Genomic DNA, 20,939 nt, shown 5'->3' on the forward strand with positions numbered 1-20,939 from the left:
AGCAACTGTTCTTTCCTCTAAGTCTTTATACCTGATATCCCAATGAAGTATTTTAAGTAACATTACAATCAATATAATTTTAAACTTAGAGAGCATAGTCTACCCATTGCCTTCTCAGTTTTCCACCAATCTTAATCAATAATGCAATCAGGACAGATGGATTCGTAGGATAGATGACAAAGACAACTAGAAAGTTTACAGCTGCCCTATTCCATCTTACTCCTGCCCTCTTTCCATAATCTTTTGTTGACCCCCTTTTTAATTGGTGGCTCCTTTGGGAGCAGACCTGCATTTGTGGGAGGGTACAACGTATGTAGCATATCTTGGAGAATTATACTATAGAAAGTCAACATTTAGGACTGAGTTTAAGTCCTCAATCAGCTTACAAATCCAAACTCAAGCAACTCCAGTGAATGTACAGTATCGCTTAGCCCTTAGGCTCACTGTCAAAACAGCTTTTTCTACAATATGCCTTTCTGTAAGTTAAGACTATTATTCCATGTCTTGCACTCTGGGATGACAGAGAAGAGGTACTGGTACATCTGTATGTTATTATACCTGATCTCAGTTGGGTTTTCCCGTCCTCAAAGCTAAACATAAATTCAGTTTGGTAATATCTTTTAAAAATTGTTTTAAAGATATGTTGCCCAGAACTGGATACAAAATCTGACTTGAAGTCCAGTATGGCAGAACTACTACTTCCTATGATATAGAAATTATACATGTATCGATGAAGCCTAAAACAATGTTTTTTGTAGTCCAATCACATTGTAAGCTTCATATAGTTTATCATCAAGTAGATTTCCCTGTCTTCTCTTTTCCAAGCTAAACAAACCTATTACCCCTAATTGTTCTTGGTATATTTATCCTTCCAGGTGCCTTATTATTTTGGTTACCCGTTCTAGTCACATTCTAATTTAATAATGCCCTTCCTAAAATTTGGTGTCCATTGCTGGCTGTACATAACCATTCAAGGTACATAACCAATGCATTCAATGAACAGTTACTTCTTTTGAACTTGGCAATAGTCTTTGATTGATGCAATCTAGGAATGCACTGGCTTTTTTAATCATCTTCTGCATTGGAAACTCAACCTTTTCATATATTCATTGTTCACGTCTTTTTCTTTGTTTCCTTTTAACTTTCTTGTACATCTTTAATCTTGATATACATAATAAATACTTGAATTCCTGATGCTAACTACATTTCTCTCCTATGGGCAAGCTACTGATGAAAGGAAAATTGCTGCTTGCACCCTCCAGAGTAAACCAAAACAGTGAGGAAAGTCTCCAGGGAAGTGGCTGGTGGCAGCATTATTGCCATATATCTTCCCAATAGTGTTGTGAAGGGTGTAATCATGTTTTAAGTGAAGGATTTAGAGATGTGCTCAAGGGAAGCAATGGGGCCAAATCTATTAAAGCTTGTATTAAGATTTATATGCATTCACAAAACTATTTCCATATAAACTGGATACATAATCTCCACTGAAATACACTGTACTGCATTCATGCAAAATCAAGGAGTAATTCCATTAAATATAACTCAAGTTTTTGTCATGACTATCCATCACTTCAAAGAGAATTCTTACAGCAAACTTGCATTAAGAATCTGTTAAGAAATTTTTATATAACTTTACTAACAGCTATGTAGCATTTAGGGATGCGGTGGCTCAGTGGCTAAGATGCTGAGCTTGTCAATCGAAAGGTCGGCAGTTCAGCAGTTTGAATCCCTAGTGCCGTGTAATGAGGTGAGCGCCCGTTACTTTTCCCAGCTTCTGCCAAGCTAGCAGTTCGAAAGCACGTAAAAAATGCAAGTAGAAAAATAGGGACCACATTTGGTGGGAAGATAACAGCGTTCCGTGTGCCTTTGGTGTTTAGTCATGCTGGCCACATGACCACGGAGACGTCTTCGGACAACGCTGGCTCTTCGGCTTTGAAACGGAGATGAGCACTGCCCCCTAGAGTCGGGAATGCCTAGCACATATGTGCGAGGGGAACCTTTACCTTTACCTTTACCTTATGTAGAATTTGTCTTCCCCAACATGGCTGTTTTCAGATGTGCTAGGTAACTGTAACTGATTGCAGAATTAACAAAGCAAACATTGTTCTTGTCTACGTTGGAAAAATATGTACAATATTACACATTTATGAAATGCATTTAGTAGGCTTTGCTGTATTATGGAAGTAAACTCAAGCACTTCTATAAATATTAAAAGATGGGGAATCATACTCTGAAGTTAGAAGAAGGTGATACCAGCCTACACACTCACACATATTAAAGCTCTGTTAAAAAGGGTGTGCATTGTGACAGCCTACATTTTGGAGCAACGCTTAATAACACTTTTTTTCTGGGAGAAAGTGACAGTTTTGACAGATATTTGTATTTTAAAAAGTCTTTATTACATACCTGCTCTTCTCACAATGTGACTGCTATAAACTATGACACACTCTAATCACTGGTTGTGTGTGAGATCTGTTACAGTTTTTTCTATGACATCCAGAGAAGTTTTATGATTATGTCAATCTGTTAGAAAGAATCTCTTTATAAGCAAACAATTAAACAGGAGATCTGCACAAGGAGCCAATGAAATTCATACAATAAAATATTTCATCTGGATATAAATATGATTTCATAAAAATATGTATATAAATGGAATCTGGTTTCTACACAGATCATGCTGACCAAATTAGAACCAGAGCCTGAACTTGCAATTGTTTATTGAGATAGCTTGTAAGCTTCAACATTCCAATATCCATTGACATCATTTTAAAAGATCTCCTATATATCATTTAGACAAAAGAACTGTACACATTAGGAGGGCAGACTGGCTACACAGGTTCTCTAGGCAACCAATGGGGCCATTAAGTGATTGAATGCATGGAATGGTAAACAGATCGGCCCAGTGCAAAGAAAGTTGTCATTTAAAGGAGACTATGCCCCTCAATAAGGGTGCATTACTTCCAGTGTTTTCAATAAAAATATCACAGACATATAAAACGGCAGCATCTGTACTGCACTAGTGTTAAGTGCAGCAAAGAAGCCAGGATATTTTAAGAAGTCTCTAATTGGTAATAAGGTAACCAGTGCAAAGACGACACACTTGCATTATGCTGCTTTTAACAGCCAAAATAATATTTTAGAATCGTAAAAAGATAGCATTTAAAAAGAACAGGCAATTGTGTGTAAAGTGAATAAGATTTGAGCTCAGTAGACAAGCACACAGATACAATTTCCCAAAAAGTAAAAGAAAAAGGCCTGCAAAAGGCACAAGAGGACCAAATAGTAAGCACCCCAGACTATGGGAATACGATCCTGGAATCGAAGAAGAGAAAGAAGAGGAGATGGTTGAATCATTCTGTCTTCTAGACATCAGAACTGTTACAGTTTTAAACCTCAAGTATACCTGTTTCTACTGAGGTATAAAGCATCCAGAAGATAATTAAGACAACAGTGTTTAGCAAATCTCCCAGCGTCACCCGATGTCACTCAATTTTCAGTAGTGAAACATATCTTATACAATCCTCGGCAAAGTAGAAGCGTGGAGTCACACACAGCCATATTCATACCAAACCGTTTGCTGATCAACAGGGGGCTCGGTTGACGAAGGAGGGTTCTTGGAACCAAGCCCTTTGTTTGTTTCCTCAATGCCCTCTGCCAAAATTTTATTTTCTGGTGATGGATTTGGGCATTTGGCAATGTGAATGTCAATTGAACCAGCTCCCTGAAGATTGTTCCCTTCTGTACTGTTAGGAACAATTCTGACAGGAGTCCCAGTGGAGATCTCCCCACTTTGCAACAATGACTTTGATTTGGTTTTAGATCCATATTGTGGAGAACCGTGTTGCTCTAAATCTACTTTTGCCAGTTCCTGTGGCTGAGAGGAAAGGTCATCCTTAGAAGTGGTGGAAGAAAAAGAAAATGGAGGGAACAAGAGTGATCTCTCATCTTTCGGAGGGGCAAGAGAAAGGCGCCTGACATCAAGTTGTCGACAGCGAGAATCCACACTTTGCAAAGAACCCATTATTTTTGTAGGCTGTGATCTTTCTCTCAGAAAGCTCTGAGAAATAGACGCTAAAGGCAGCTGGGAAGTCTGGCTGTCTGAGTCCTTGCCTATCTGCCTATCTGCAGCCACAGGCTTTGGAAGACTGTCATATCGTCTGTACACATCAGCGCTAGTGGCTCTCAGAAGATCTGCTGAAGCCAAGCTATAGGCCCGGTTCAGTGAAGCGCTCTGCCTGCCCATGTTGTTATTCTGTTGAGAGGATGCCAATGGCTTTGATGCTCGACTGGCTTGATTTCGAGGTCCATGGGTAAGCTTATTGGAGTTTGCCACAGGTTCTGATTCTGATGGTCCAGGATTTGGTTTCAGGTAGTGGCCTGGTTTAGCTGGTCTTCCATCTTCAGCAGCGCCAGGCAACTTTATAGTTGGACTGACATAACTGGTAGGTGTCTTGCTTGGCTCCTTCCTGTGTGACTGTGGAAACTGACCTCCAGGGCATGGAAGCTCACTGGCTTTTCTGAAATAGTCACTCAGCAAGTCATCTTTACTGGATACATCCTAAAAAGAGGATTGAAATAAAATTTTATTTATTTATATACTAAACTTTTTAAATACCTATTTCACTCACAGAGAAGCTCTGGGCAGTAAGTTAATCAGTAATTGAATGAATATTAATTATTTATCACAAAAATACTTATTCTTCATAATAACTTATCTATAATATGAAATACAAACCAGTTTTAATGCAGGATTAGACCAAACTAAGTTATTTGCAACTAGCTGCACTTATGCATTAAGTATCCATAGCTGTTTACTTGTAAGCAGACACACAGACACAATCCGAAAACATTTTGATGGTCTTGAGTAGTATAATTTTTAAGCAGAAAAGAGGACAATATAAAATGTTTTAAACAAAATGCTTGTGTAATCACAATTGAAGAACAAACTGGCATAAAATCCAGGCCAAATGGATGTTTTAGAGCTGTAGTGATTTGCAGTAGATTCCAGTGAAACAGGGCATGATTGTACAGCCAACTTTCCAATATGGTAAAAAAAATCTTAGGATGCATTTCTAGAATGCAAGGCAGCAGAAAGTTTAGTATATTCATAAGCCTGCTTGTTTTAAAATATTATATTAATATAATTATATTAATATAGAAGGAAGATAAGCTTATATAAAAACTAGGCTTCAGAACTGAGTTGCCTCCTACCATATTGAGATTAATGTCTGTCAGTACATCTGAGTATGGTTAGAGTGAGAATGGGACTGCAATCTTAAATTAATATAAATACAAGTCCATTTTAATTGTACATAGAAGTGAATACCTTATAAGGATTACAGCCTAATGGAAACAATGAGAACAAAAAATACAGGTTGTTTTCTTTAAGGGCCACCAAACATTTCATCCTAATTAAGGAGTGGGTATTCTTTTTGAAGATGGACCTTTCTCTGCCATGGAGGGCATGTCAGAACATCTATTTACTAGGAGAAAAACTAGTAAAATTGTTTTTAAAATTATAGCCTTTAAATTTGCACCCCATCTTATACTTTTGTCTTCCCCTCACAAAACAAGCAAGCAAGCAAACACTGGAGTGTTGTTTTGTACATAAATATAATAAAGGTCAGAACCTTGCCTGCATGCAAGTTTAGTTTTTTGATATTTCCGTCTGAAAGGTATATTGCAGTAATAAAAGATCCATAACAGCAGCAAGATTGTTGATAGGTAAATATTGGAAAAACGAAGCTTTGCCCACTATTGAGGAATGGACTTTGAAGATGGCCAGTTTTGCAGAGATGGCGAAGATCTCAGCATACTTAAAAGACTGTTCACAAGAGACTTATGAATGGGAATGGAAAAAGTGGATAGAATATGTTCAGAACAAATATCAAACTAGGAAGTATCAAATAGCTTTTATCTGAAAATAATGTATTAGAAATATTTTAATATAATCAAGATAAAAAGAAAAATTGTAGTGGGGAGGGAGGGGTTCAAGTTTTATACAAGTTTTATATTAAGGGTTTTTTTTTTTACCTGATATGAGTATACTGTGTGGAAGTCTGGGGGGGCAGGGGAGGGTTAGGGAGGGTTAGGGAGGTTGGGAAGTTTGGGGTGGGTTGTGGGGGAAAAAAAAAAGGGGTGAAAATGTAATTGTAAAACTTTTGTAATAAAAAAAAAGATCCATATGGGTCAAACATTGGCCACCCCTACTCTTAAAAGAGTCTATATACTTTATTTTTACCTCCATTCTCCTTCCTATGGTGACAAACTGAATTATTACAATTACCTATATATAATACAAAAATAAACATGATATATCATTCAGTAATAATAATTTCCATAAATTTTTATCAACAGAACCAGGGAGGGAGGGAGGGAGAGGGAGGGGGGGGTGGGGGTGAGAGAGAGAGAGGGGGGGGAGACTTGTTAGTGGAATTCAAAGGTTTATTCAGCCTGTGGGATAAACCTGCTTGTTCCACTAGCAACCAGAGCCTCATAGTATGTAATGTAGCATTTCCCTTTCATGATCTTCTATCCCCATACAGACAACAATGTGTTTTCTGCATAATTTACTTACTTTCATTGGAGATAATCTGTTGCTTTCTTCCAGGAATTCTTCTAAGGTTACCATCTCATTACCCAGCGAGGCAGATTGGTGCTTAACAGATTGCTTCTGTACATGATTGCCTTTTTGAGATGTATCATATAACAATGCACCATTCTTATTAAATGAGGAACTCTGTTTAGTGTTTGAGCCCACAACTGCAGAAGAGGTGGAACAAAACAGACCATCTCTAGATGTGCCAAGCATATTTTTCATTAGCACCATATCTTCACTGCTAAAGCTTTCTGATCTGTCACGAATATAGTCATAAGATCCTGTATCAAGAAATTCAAAGATATAAAATCACCTTCTTTTATTATATTAAAAATATTTGACACATCCTTATAAAAGGACTAGGGCACCCATATATACAAATACTGATTTATTATTTGCATTCCATAGAATCTGCATTTTACGGAGCAGGGTGGGGGGAAATGCAAGCCTTACCCAAAATATTAAGATTTAATGTATGAACATTCCTGCCTAATCATTAAGGGATTGTAGTACATGAATATTGTTGGGAAAATATCATACCTTTCAGGCTTAAAGGGGAGCTGTTACTGGATGTATTTTCACTGTTCTCTAAGCTATCTGACCCAGACACTGCAGGAAATTAAAAAAAAGAAAGAAAAAAACAGAATAAAGAACAAAAAAATCAGAGAGAGAGAGAATTCTCAGCTTCTAGGCTGCATCAGGTTAGAAAGAAAGAAGACCGGGTTTCTCCATTGGAATAATCATCCTCTAAAACCAATTTATTAGAGGACGTGGGTCAATAGTAGAGCAAACACTTTGCAGGCAAGCGTTTTCAGGTTGGGTTTTTCTATCTGAAAACTGATACCTGTCTGTATTGACAGCAAAGGATAGAGGGACTAAGGTGCCTCAGGATAAAACAACTGCTTATCTTCCAAGAAACATCTTCAGTAGCACCAAAGAAGTCTGTATTTCTTCTCATGTTATGTTATTTTGAAGCTCAAGGACTGGGGATAAAACTTCCCTTTAAAATAGAACTTGCTGACTTCATTCACCCTATTGTAGCCATCTTCTTCTGTGAAAATAACCCTGAATATTTGAGGATCATTCCCATCCAAGCCCCAGGACCAGAATCAAAGGCAAAGAGCTTAACTTACTGTGTTGTTTGTTGGAAAGTTGTGCTGCAGAGGAATTAGCATACAGGTCATCATCTGAATTATGGCCTGAAAAATGTAACATTTTTAAAAAAAGTATTGTTTGCTCTTTGACATGTGATATATTCAGTTGGCTAGTATAATGTCAGTCATTATCTGCAGGCTCGCTTCTCTTCAAGGACGTCTGCCTCACCAAAGATAAAGTAGCTAGATCCTTTCCCTTAAACATTACCATCTGTGGATGTTCGGAAGCATGCCTCTTCCATTGCAGCCCCTGCTCTATGGGACACTCTCCCCCTTGATATCCAACAGATCCCCTTATCCTTCCAGACAGCAGTTAAAACCTGGCTCTTCTGCCAAGGGTTGGAATAGGGCAAGATCAAGGTGGTATGAGAATGTGGGTACATCAGAGAAGTGTGATAGTGGCGTCAGGTTTTTCTGCTTTTAGTTTTATATTGTTTTATACTGTTTTATTGGCTGCAAACCACCCTGAAGTTTTTTTTATGTAAATGTTTTAAATACATAAAATTTTCTTTCTTCTGAACTTCATTTCTCAGGAACTAATAATATCTTACTGGGAAAAAAAATCCCCATGAAGATAAACATGCTATACACCTACCTTTTGGTCTGTTCGGTGGTCTAGAGATTGGAGCAGAGAAAGTCCTGGAACCTGAGTCCGTATAGCACTGTTTAATAGCAGGATCTCTTGTATTTTCAATGTGGTCATTGCTGCCTCCACAATGTGAAACTCTCTTCAGATTTGAATCCCCTAACATCAAATGGGAAAACATTGAAACATTTAAAGAAGTGAGAGACAAGAGACATAGGTTCTTATCGCCTTAGAAATGCATACTTAGAGAAAAACAGTACCATCAAATTCTTCTGATTTTAAAATCTTTTCATTTATGATCAGATATTATCTATTTTTATCCCATTTTCTAACCTAATTTTAGATCAGCAAGAATGAGTGACAAAGGAATGAATAGCACTTTACATACATTATGGAACAGAAGGAGCTATATATATATATATATATCATATGATTTTGGGTAGGGGAGGAATCACTTCAGTTATTGGCTGAAAACCTAAGCACAAGTGTTTTGGAGTATTATACCAAATTAAGTGGAATTTATTTATTTTTTAAAAAGAGAAAGTTGAGTAGAATTTGGCTTCTGAGTCTCTCTGTTCAATATTTCTGTTCAACATTTGCAACACATCATATCCTTTAGGGATTTCTGTTGCTAATATGATTTAATACTGCAATCCATTCCACTCCACTAAATATATTTGCTATAGTAATGAAGCAAAATTCATTCATTATTATGAGAGAGAACAGAATTCCTTCTTTTCTGGAAAAAAATGTCCTACTTGACTTTTTAAAGAATGAATTAGAAGCGTTCTCCTTCCAATTGTTTCAAGAGCAATGTTTGTCAATCTCAGCCACTTGAAGAGGTGTGGACTTCAACTCCCAGAATTCTCCAGCTATCATGGAGAATCTTCACACATCTTCAAGTGGCCAAAGTTGAGAAACCTTCTTTTAGAATTATCTACATGAAATTCAAAGTGGCACAGATAATCCAAGAAGTAAAATAGTAAAACCTCAGTTATTTACATTTTTTTTAAGTCTAAGAAAGATATAAGGAGACTGAGCCATTTATCTAAAATTATATATATAATTTCTCCTGCATTGTAGAAGCTCCTGAAATCACTCATAGCAAAGCTGGTCTAAGAGCATAACATTTTTAAGTCAACTAAAACAGCAAAGAAAAGGCACAAACCATTCCATGCTATTGAAGTAGCATGCTAAATTTAATCAAGCAAACCATGGCTGAAGCAGCAGAAGACAAATCAATTACATGTAGTTGCAAGTAGATAAGCATCTGTTGAATACAGTGTTCATTCTGATGCACTGCTATGGCATTTAATGTTAACTGGCTAAGCACAGCTGCAACTGTGGCTGTTTACTATATAGATTGCAATGGTGTTTGCCAATCAGAACAAAAATCAACTTTAATACCTATTTTGAAGTGACGGTTGGCTTAGCATTTAAAACAAAGCAAGACATAGATTATTATCAAGCTATTTTCATCAATGGCAGAGGTCTCTATATTTTCATATTTACACCGCAATAATATTAGACAAGAGACAAGCAGCACAATGGATATAGGAGAAATTGCAAAATTTGTTAGGAGTTATTTTTTAACGCAGAACAGAATATTATGAAAAGGATGCATTGCCAGTGACACAGCAACAAAAAATCTATTTTAACATCTGGACAGGACATGAGGCACATGGGCAAATCTGCAAAGCATTAGTGTAGTACACAACAGGTTCACTTACTCAGTATGTGCACCATCACCAAAAGTACTTGCAAAATTATAGGTACAATATGTCATGCCCCATTAAAGTGTACGGCACTGAAGAAATAGTCCACATTGTGCAACAAGGTCCTTCATTTTACTGATGGGAAAATGTTGTCCGTGTTGACTTGATTTGATCTTGCATTTATTCTGTCTCAGTTATACGCTGAGCATCTATGACTGTGTATAGAAGGGCTATAGATTTCATTTGTTCAAAAATAAAACACTGGAAATGCATTGGGAATAAATGATAGGAGAAGAGGTTAGAAATCTTTTGTTTCTGAGAAAGAAAATGATTCATTAGGAGAAGATGGGATGTCAGAAGACGACCAGAACCGGAGACGATTAGAGAGAGATGAGTTATTCGATGGAGACTTTGGAGACTTTTCCTTGGGCTTGCTTGTGCTTCTCAAAAAGGCAATCTTTTTACGTTGAACTGCTAAGTGTTATCACCCAGAGACCCCAGAAAAAAGGGAAAAAAATAACAGAAATAACTAAAACGTAATTTCAAACATCCAAGAAAACTGTTGACATGAACAAGGACTAAGCATTTCTACAGCCCTTGTTAACCAGATAAGGTTTACGTAAGATAGTAAACAGCAGCCTTTAGAACAGTCTTTCTCAAGTGCTGTTCCACAATAGCTTGTGGCTGGGGAAAAAAACCCTCACATCATTTTCTGAAGGTTGCACATTAGGCAATGCTAGATGTAGCTATATTCATTTTTATGCAGAGGATCTCTGAGGCCTGAAAAGTATTTCAAGAGTTCCTCCAGGGTACAATACTGTTAAGAAAGGCTGCTCTAGTATTTATGATTAAACATACATTATAATTTCTTTTATGAGATAAACATTTATTTATTTGAGTTTATAAAAATCAAGGCAGTTTACAATAAAAACAACACAAAATACATAATATAAAACAAAAATAAAACCATACAGCAACCAGGCATCATCCATACAACCATGGTCAAGACCCCAGGCTCAAACACAAAGTTAAGTTTTCAAGGCTTTACAAAAAGGCCAATAAGGACAGGACCAATCTAATCTCAGAGGGGAGGGAATGATGTTCCAAAGAGCGGCTGCCATGGCAGAAAAGGCTCTCCTTCTGAGTCTCACCAGTCAGTACTCCCTAGCTGACGGTACCTGGGGATGCCTTTCCTGCCAGTAACTGGCTCCAGGAACTGCCCATGCTGCTGCGTTTTGCACCAGTCAAAGCTTCTGAATACCCTTTAAGGGCAGCCCCACATAAAGCCACTTGCAGTAATCTAACATAGAGGTTAGGAGGGCATGAGTGACCATGAGCAGTCCCTTCCCCAGTCCATAAACAGGTGTTAACTGGCACCTAACATGAAGCTGTGCAAAGGCCCTCCTATTCAAGGCCACTACCTGGCCTTTGAGCAAGAGCCATAAGTCCAGAATGAGGCCCAGTTTGCACACTGGGTCTGTCTGAGGGTACTGCCACCCCATCCAGAACCCATGAAAGATCTCTGAAACCAGAGATCCAAAAGAGATATTCGGTTTTGTTTGGGTTGAATTGAAGCCTATTTTACTCATTCAGGCCTTCATGGTGACCTGGATGGAGATATAAAGCTGGGTATCATCAGCATACTAAGGATACCTCACTCTGAACCATCAGATGACCTCATCCAACAGCTTCATGTAGAAGATAAATAAGAAGGGAGACAATACCAAGCCCTGAAGCACCTCACAAAGAAGGGACTGCACAGATGATGGAAATATTTTCTGGACTGGAGAGATGTAGCTTGGATCTTTGGGATCCAAGGTTCATTTCCTCAGCTTGCCACAGAAGTTCCCTTCCACACGGGTAGGGGAAACTTCTGCACTGGGATAGGGAAGTGAAGATCTGAAGATTCCAGTTTTGTTTCTCCAGCCCAGTGCCAGAGTTCTCTTCTGCTTGTACAAGGAAGGGAGGAGAATTCCTGAACTGGAATGGAGAAAGATCACCCTAAAGATCTCAGCTTTGTTTCTCCAGTCCAGCACAGGGAAGCTGCCTGCCCTCCTTTCACAGGCAGTTGTTTCGCTCTGTCTGCTTAATGATCCAAGTGGTAGGTTAACAACCGCAACTGGGAGAATCAGGATTGTAGTTTGCTGAATGAAGCAGTCACACGGGGCATCTCACTTAATGGCTGCTTCACCCAATGACTGAAACTCTGGTCCCAATTGTGATGATAAGTCAAGGACTACTTGTACAGTATCAGTACAGATCAAGAACATGTGTTACAATAATCAACATAGTTTCCTGGTTTTGTAGTGCTTAAGTCAAGGTAAGAATTAGGGACAGGTCTATTCCAGAAATGTTTTTAATTGAAGCAAATATTACCCATCAATTATTATCAATGAAGTCTACTCAATTCTTTACCGAGACGTATTATGCAATAAAATACATAAGCAAATATTATATTATTAAGGATCCTTCACATTTTTCATATTTGGATCTGTGTTGCTGATCCCTTTCTCTTTGCTCCCCCTGCTGTCATCAAGTCAGACTACACTTTGCAATGCAGAAAAATTAGGCGGGTTACAAACAAACTCTGGGGATGTTTCTGCTTTATAGAAAAGTCCCAATATGCAAAAATGACTCATCATTGCAATTAGAAACCGAGCTTATTAACAGAATGCACCTATACTATGAAGGTAGCGTAAAGCAGCTAATACTTGATAAACATGTAGAATTAGCATGTACATTATGGCATATAACAATAGTGCAATAGTTCAGTTATAGTTTAATTAGAGCTCCACGTGACTGATAGAATAAACAGAAAATTAAAATACAAGTCTAAGAACAGCACTACAACCTTAAAAGAACACAAAAATAATATACAGAACAACAAAATGTCAACAAAAAAAAAATTGGAAATCTATGACGCCATAGTAAAAATAAATCTTCAGGATACCAAGGGCTTTAAAGACAAATGTCTCACCATAAAAAAGCCCTGTTTGTTGCTGAGAATTATGATGCACTTTGAACTGAAGTATTAAAAAAAAAAGCCTGCATTGCAAAAAAAACAAATGTATTTGTCTTTGTGAAAGAAACACCTGCTTAATTTTCAGAATTAATTCCAAAGTGGCAAGCTTGAGCCTGAAGCTGACAAGGAACCTCATGCCAAAGGATTCTTTTTATCTGCACAACATTGGTGTCAACAACTCTGCCCTAGTCCATATTTCTAAATAGATGAAGGGAAAGGGAAAACACTTTAATATAATAACAGTATAACAGAGGTTGGATGGGACCTTGGAGGTCTTCTAGTCCAACTCCCTGCTTAGGCAGGAAACCCTATACTCGTGATGGCGAACCTATGGCACGCGTGCCAGAGGTGGCATGCAGCACCCTTTTTGTGGGCACATGAGTCGTTGCCCTAGTTCAGGTCTGCTACGCATGCACGCGAGCCTCCTGCCGGCCAGCTGGTCTTCGGTTCTCTGCCGCATATGCGTGGGGGGGGCACTGCATGGGGGGGAACACACACATGTGCGGGGGGCAGGATGCATGCGGGGATGGGGTATACACAGGGGGCATGGGGGTGGGGCATGTGCGGAGGCGCACAAGCATGCACGGATGACAGGGTGCATGCAGGGGCCATGCGTGCATGCGCGGGGGCCACGTGTGCATGTGCAGGGATGGGGCATATGCATGTGGCCTGCACACGCATTGTATTTTGTGGGTCTGAGTGCATGCGCGTGTGTTCGCGCGCACATGCACATGCTTTGGGCACTTGGTTTGGAAAAGGTTAGCCATCACTGCCCTATATCATTTCAGATATGGCTGTCCAATCTTTTCTTAAGAACTTCCAGTGTTGGAGCATTCACAACTTCTGGAGGCATGTTGTTCCACTTAATTGTTCTATCAGGAAATTTCTCCTTAGTTCTAGGTTGCTTCTCTCCTTGATTAGTTTCTATCCATAAGTCTATACTTATGGCTAGCTCTTTCACCTAGATACTTAATCACATTTTGTTAAAAGGCCTAAAGGATATCAGCGCCAAACATAAGGGATTATTAATTGGATTACAAACTCAACATGTTCTTCATTAACAAAATATTGTCGGCAAAAGCTAATCAGGATGGTGCTACAAAGCTAATTCACTCTCCAATGAAACGCAACGCCTACCTTTGACCATGGGTCCTGCCTTATGCTCTTTGTCTTCCACGAAGCTGAACTCTTTGGAGGTAGTTTCCAGACTCTTCTGTTGCTTGGGTAGCTGTGATGGAGATTGTGAACCTGCTGTCTCCATGCTTTCTAACTGGGATGGAGAACTATCTGCTGAAGATTTCACTCGTTCTCTTGTTGGCTCTTTCTTTGGCTTCATGAATTTAGCCAAGGCTTTAGCTCCTATCCAGTGGTTTTTCCTATTATTGGAAATATTTTTCCTCTTACATTTTAAACAATAATTATTTCACTTAATTTTCTCATTCTCTACAACAAGGATCCCCAACGCCCGGACTGTGCAAGCGGCAGGCAAGCATGCAAAGCTCCATATGCACCAGCAGCAGGTACATGCAAAACCACCCCCTCTCCCCCCCCACTACCGTGGCCGGTCCACAGAGCCACAAAAAGGTTGGGGACTGCTACTCTACAGCAAGAAAGTCAGTAAGATTAATTAATTAATTAATTATGACTTAAAACAAGTGGTACAAATGGAATATTTTTGAATTCTGTTGGTTATAAAGGTTCTTTTTTTATCAAGGCCATAAAATGGGGTCACCATATAAAAGATCTATTTAAAAACTTTTTGGTAAAAAACTAGAAGTCCTTATGGTCCAATCTATTTACAAATTACCAAATATTTTACTACCTCTCTCTGAGTTATAGTAAAAATATAAGCAGTGTTCTGGTGCATTGGTACCCCTCACCCATCTAGACCAGCAGTCTGTTCTCACAGTGGTCAACCAACGGCACAAGGAAGACCACTAATTTTTCAGCAGATGGCACATTGCCATCAAGGCAACACGCATGAATTCCTATGTTTTCTATAAAATGGTCCAACCTGTTTTTTGAACGCAGTCAAATTGGTAGGTAGCACATTTTGTGGTAGAAAATTCAAAAGTTTAATTACACACTGTATTTTTCCCCCTTGCTATATTTTTCCAGGATTCTATTGGAATTGGGTGACCTCTTATTCTAGGAAATATTTGAAGTAAATGTCATATTTTTCTTCCATTGAACTTTCTACTCTTTTATCAGCATATCATGCTAAAATAAATATTTGGCATTGTTGGAAATATAACAAGCAGGTTGTATCTTTTGTGTGTGCGTGTACATGTGTATGTTGGCAAAGTTGTAAAGCCTAACAATGGCAGAAAATGTTTTATTGTAGAATAGAGCAGAAATTGAAAAGCTGTAATGTCCCTGCAACCTGATGGTCAGCTTTGGAAGCCATATTAGGCCGGAAGCTTCAGTGCTGCCACCTTCTCATGTGTGGGAAGTAGGAGGGGGGATTAAGGAGTGGGGTTGTTAGTAGACATAATAGCATTCTTCCTGTCGGTCAAGGTCAGGGTGATCCAGCATCTGGAGAAGGAGTGGTCAGGGGGCTGAGTCGAGTTGGGACGGATGTTGATTGGAGCATGTGATCGGCTGGGGAGTGAGGGAATGGTTTTTGGGGGGTTTGATTTACTGAGGAAAAACCCGGGCCTTTCAGATTCGGGTTTTCCCAGATGTGCCAGTTTACCTATTCTAGTAAAGAGAACTTTGGAAAATGCTTGCTTCCGTGTCTTTACTCAGAGTTGGGGTTTTCTGGAACGCTGGCACTGAGATTCTTATTAACTTGCACTAATTTTATTTATTTATTTTATTTATTTTATTTTATTTTTATACCGCCGCTCTCCTGCGGGACTCAGGGCAGTGTACAGCCGAGATAAAACATAGCATATAAAATTTAAAAACAGTTTAAAAAACAATTAAATAATTTCAGCCCAAAATTTAAACAACCCAATTAAAACCGAATTCAATTAAAACTGAGAGGATGGGTTCAAGCCAGCCCGGCTAGATGGAATAAGTGTGTTTTCAGGGCCCGACGAAAAGTCCGGAGGTCTGATATCGTGCATATCTCACTAATGAAGGATCATTGGTGCTCTCTGAGCTTGGTTGCTTTCTTGAAGATGTTTCATTATACAAACTAGGTAACACTATCGGTGATGTTATACCTAACCTGGATAATGAAACATCTGCAAGAAAACAACCAAGCTCAGAGAGCACCAACAACCCTAATTTCAAAACTGAGCTAGAAATCTTCCCTTTAAATTGCACTAAAACCATGTATCTCTTCAACATACACTGAGTTAGTATTGTGTATGTTAATGGTTGCAAGGATTTTATATGTCTTTTATTGGAAAATATCTTTAATTCCCTCTTAGTATGACTAACTAAACTGTGTGAGCAAGCTTTGATGCCTAGATTAACTTTGTATTTAAAAAGAAAATCCAATGCAGAATTTAATTCTAATTAGAAACCATTCTTATACATGCAATTGTGCCACATCCAAAATTGGGGTTTTAGAAACCATATCTTAATTTGATGTATAATTTGCAGTACTGATTTAATGTACTGTCTACTATCTATAATTTTTTCTAAAACAGAAGCCTATAGCTAAGTGAAGGCTTCCTCATGTTTCCACTTACAGAAAGGGCATCATGGTTTATTCATATGTCAACTTAGTAAGTCAAAGTGTGATGACTGAAGTACAGCTTGTATCTTATGAATTGATTTGAATGTGATAATAAGACATATTTTCCTATATAAAACTTACTTTTTTGGAGTTGGATCATAAAACCTGTATTGATCCATTATTTTCTCTTCCAATTTTTCTTTGTGTCTCCTTAAGGCATTTAATTTATCACTGTTACAAAAAATATATAATGAAGAGAAATTTAGAAATTTACAGTTATTTGCTGAGGAGACATTACAATGCTAAAATTGAACTATAATATTTTTCCAGGAAAAGAAGTCAATATCCCTGATAGCAACATAAAAAATCCTTCTCAGGTCATATCTAACTTAATATCTAATTTAAACATACTTAAACATACTTAAATATTGCCTGAGAAATATGCCTATAAATAGGATTGTTTCTGTTTGTCTATCTATCTCTTTCTTCTCCCTCTCCCTCCCTCCCCAATCTATCTACCTAGCAACCAATCAATCACAAAGAACCTGGTGACAAGTATTACAATACACTGTGATATGACTTGACCCTAGCAGAAATTATACATCAAAGCTCATATAGGACAACATGTCATGCATTATTGGTGCTGACAACAATGGTGACTGGGAATAAACCTTTCTTTTTTTTTTTTCATTTAACAAGTTCAATGACTTGCACCTATTTTCATACCCAAACATCAGACTAAAACATACACAATGAACTGTACGCTTACATTTAGCAAAAGCATGCTACAGTTGCAGAGAAATTTCATGCATTGCTTTTTGGCTGCCCGCAATGATCTCTTTTAAAAAGCTTTCCTGCTCCCTCATCCCTGTGACATAATATTAATCTCATGGGTCAAGATCAGTATGCAAAAGGATTACTTCTCTTACATATATTGCTTTTGTTCCTCATGGTATTGTTCTTTATTCTCCATGTTCTGCTCCAGCAACATTTGATTCTGATGACTTAATAGTTGGATTTGACTGAGAAGGTGATGATTCTCTTCTTCCAAGTTTCCTTTTAGTCGAGCAAGCAGCTATTTAACAGACATACCATGGATGAGGTTTTCTGCACACATTTGTCCACATGTTGCAAAGCAACCAAAACGAAGACTTTTATTTATGAAAAATCTCTGCTCAGTGAGCAGTTTTTTGAACTTCAGTACCAGCATTCATAATACAACCACCAGCACTTAAGATACACAATTAGCACTGAGCAAAATTGGACCTAATCAATACTAAATGGAAGGGACGCGGTGGCTCAATGGCTAAGCCACTGAGCTTGTCGATCGAAAGGTTGGCAGTTCAGCGGTTTGAATCCCTAGTGCCGCGTAACGGGGTGAGCTCCCGTTACTTGTCCCAGCTTCTGCCAACCTAGCAGTTCGAAAGCATGTAAAAAATGCAAGTAGAAAAATAGGGACCTTTGGTGGGAAGGTAACAGCGTTCCATGAGCCTTTGGCTTTTAGTCATGACAGCCACATGACTAAGACTAGAGTCAGAAACGACTAGCACATATGTGCGAGGGGAACCTTTACCTTTACCTTCTTACAATACTAAATGCAGTCAGGGAAAATTTTAAAGGATATTTCAAGTAGTCATTGACTTACAACAGTTTGGAATTGCAACTGCTCAGAAAGGATTGCAAAATGTTGTACCACCACAAATGTGGTCACATGATGGCGATCTTGGTACTTCACACTTACAACCAGTTGTCAACACTCTGCAACCATGTGATTGTCATTTGCAATCTTCTCTACCAGCTTCCCCTGAAAGTCAATGGGGAAGCCATCAGGGAAGTTTGCAAGTTGCTGAGAAACTGCTGAGAAGTTTGCAAACTCCTTCTCCTCTCTGGGGGGCTGGTTAAAAGAGCTGCTTGTCATGGAGAGCTGAACTCCCTTGGAAGGATACAGAATCAAGATCTGTTCCTGTGCCCCATTGAAGGAGTTCCTTTCTGCCCATAGAGAGGAGCTAAACGCCTTTAGTGAGGTCAGAAGCAGAGCTCAAATCTTGAACATGTGAATGCTGAAGGAGTTCTTTTCCATTCATAGAGCAAAGCTGCACTGTTTTGGCAAGCAGTTCTTTCAGCTAGCCTTAGAGATGAGAGGAAGGTGAAATCCAAGCAGAGAGTGGAGAGGCAGCATGATAAGGAAAGGAGTGTAGGATGCTTCAGGGGAGGCCAGGATCACTCCATGCATAGATGCCTTTCTGCTTGGGGGCTGAAAATCATGCCTGGAGTTGACCAGGGAGGATTTTCAGCTCCAGAGCCTCTCAGGGTCTTCTTCCTGCCTCCTGAGGTACCCCACACTCCTTATCTGGAACTCTGTAAGATCATTTAATGGCCACAACCAGGAGTGCTAGGTTTAGGGTCATGTAGCAGTGAAGCACCACTTTGCTCAGTGACCATGATTACAGTCCCAGTTGTGGTTGTAAGTCAAGAACTATCTGTATGGAGATGAATTTTTATTTTCCTCTTTTGCTAGTCTAGAAAAAGTAAAAACAATTCTAAGATGGGGTAAATGGAGGGTTAGAAAGATTTTTCTCCCTACTGTCACTGAGCTTTAAAGACCTCTTTTTCCTCACAATTCAATTTTTTAGGATTGAACATGAATTCCAATCCTAACCCATGGTTTTAAGAGTAAATCAGTTCTAACAGATTATGCATACTACACCTGTTGAATTGCAGTGATATTTCTCAGAGCTGTAATATTTTTGGATTCCCATAACACATAGCACTCACCTCACAGTGGTTGTCCAGTTTAGTTAAGGTGATATCCATAGTCTGGTGCTGTTCTTTCAGTTCATCATAACGAGCTTGCCAACGGTTCAGCTCTAGTTGAGAATTATTCAAGGATGTTTTCAGCTCCTTAGTGTGACTATGAAGCCCTTCATACTCAGCTTTAAGTTTGGTGTGTGAGATATTCATCCTCAAAGAGAAAAGCAAAACACTCCCATTCAAATACACCACAGCACTGTTAATTACTTTTAACTTTTGTAGAATTTAAATCTTAACAAGGTCAACAATTAAAATTTTGGTTTAATTGTTTTTACTACACAGATATATTTGAATATCCTATTCAATTTCTTAATATCCTATTATATTACTTAATATTAAAGTTACAATATGATTAAAATCAAGATCAATTCAACTAACAAAAGATTTGTAAAAGAAATGGGCTTTTATCATTTTCTAAGGACCTGGCATATTCAGGTGAACATTCCACAGCCTAAGGCTTGTCTGGTAGAAGGCCCTTTCCCACAACTGGGAAAGCAGGTTTATACCACAGTTCAAGACTTTTAGAACTACACAGTTAATGAATTAATATAAAGTAATTGTCTCCTCCATACCTAGATAGTTATTGTAAGCAAGTGCAGCCACTGTAGCATAAATGTTAAGGATACTCAACTAATAGGCAGGCAGTCATTTGTATACATTTCTAAGAATGATATGGATTAACCAAATTATCCCATTAATATACATTAACAGCCTGCATCATTTCTGAAAACAGATACCTTTCTAGTTCTTCTCTAAGCTTCTGGTTCTCTGCAGTCATTATTGTGCTTGTTCTCTTCTCCTGTTGTAAAACATCTTTTTCTGTCTTTAAAATTATCTCCATTTCTTCTAGTTCGGTTTTGTGTTGTATTAAACTGCAGTATCTGTATGAAACAAATATATATGTGAAATTTTGCCTTAAAACATATTATAAAGCCTCTATAAAAATTTCAAACTAATCCAATTCAACAAAGAGCCTGGTGGCGCAGCAAATTAAAGCACTGTTATTAACATCAGCTGCCTGCAATTACTGCAAGTTCAAATCTCACCAGGCTCAAATCTCATCAGCCTTCCATCCTTTCTAAGGTAGGTAAAATGAGGACCCAGACTGTGGGGGCAATAAGCTGACTTTGTAAATATACAAAAGTATGAAGGCTATTGCTTAATGCATTGTAAGCCGCCCTGAGTCTCCGGAGAAGGGCGGCATATAAATCAAATCAAAAAAAGAAAAAAGAAAAAAAAAGAGGGGACAATACCAATTATTTTGAATGAATATGATTGGGTTGCCACAATCAGCATAGAAAGTTTAAACAAGATTTCTCTTTAACAATAATTGTTATTCTGTTGTTCTTCCGTATTATTTCACCCAAAGTTAACTACACACTGCTCAAAAAAATAAAGGGAACACAAGCAGAAGACATCCGA

At 38.3% G+C, this 20,939-nt stretch overlaps 1 protein-coding gene across 1 annotated transcript in view; it reads right to left on the reverse strand.

Annotated features, from left to right (window-relative positions):
- Positions 1-2,700: 2,700 nt before the first annotated feature.
- CCDC88C (coiled-coil domain containing 88C) overlaps positions 2,701-20,939 on the reverse strand; it is a 93,059-nt gene continuing 74,820 nt past the window's right edge. Inside the window, exons 21-30 of the mRNA XM_070941313.1 lie at positions 20,255-20,398; positions 19,482-19,668; positions 17,636-17,781; positions 16,848-16,937; positions 14,213-14,451; positions 8,348-8,497; positions 7,732-7,797; positions 7,139-7,207; positions 6,578-6,879; positions 2,701-4,558 (exon numbers count right to left, since the gene is read on the reverse strand). Coding sequence (XP_070797414.1) covers positions 3,545-4,558; positions 6,578-6,879; positions 7,139-7,207; positions 7,732-7,797; positions 8,348-8,497; positions 14,213-14,451; positions 16,848-16,937; positions 17,636-17,781; positions 19,482-19,668; positions 20,255-20,398 — 2,407 coding nt within the window. The 3' untranslated portion in view covers positions 2,701-3,544. The remainder of the gene's footprint in view (positions 4,559-6,577; positions 6,880-7,138; positions 7,208-7,731; positions 7,798-8,347; positions 8,498-14,212; positions 14,452-16,847; positions 16,938-17,635; positions 17,782-19,481; positions 19,669-20,254; positions 20,399-20,939) is intronic.

Source organism: Pituophis catenifer, unplaced genomic scaffold, assembly GCF_029215685.1.
Source record: "Pituophis catenifer annectens isolate HBS135680 unplaced genomic scaffold, rPitCat1.0.hap2 SCAF_1, whole genome shotgun sequence".
Classification (NCBI taxonomy): Eukaryota; Metazoa; Chordata; class Lepidosauria; order Squamata; family Colubridae; genus Pituophis; species Pituophis catenifer.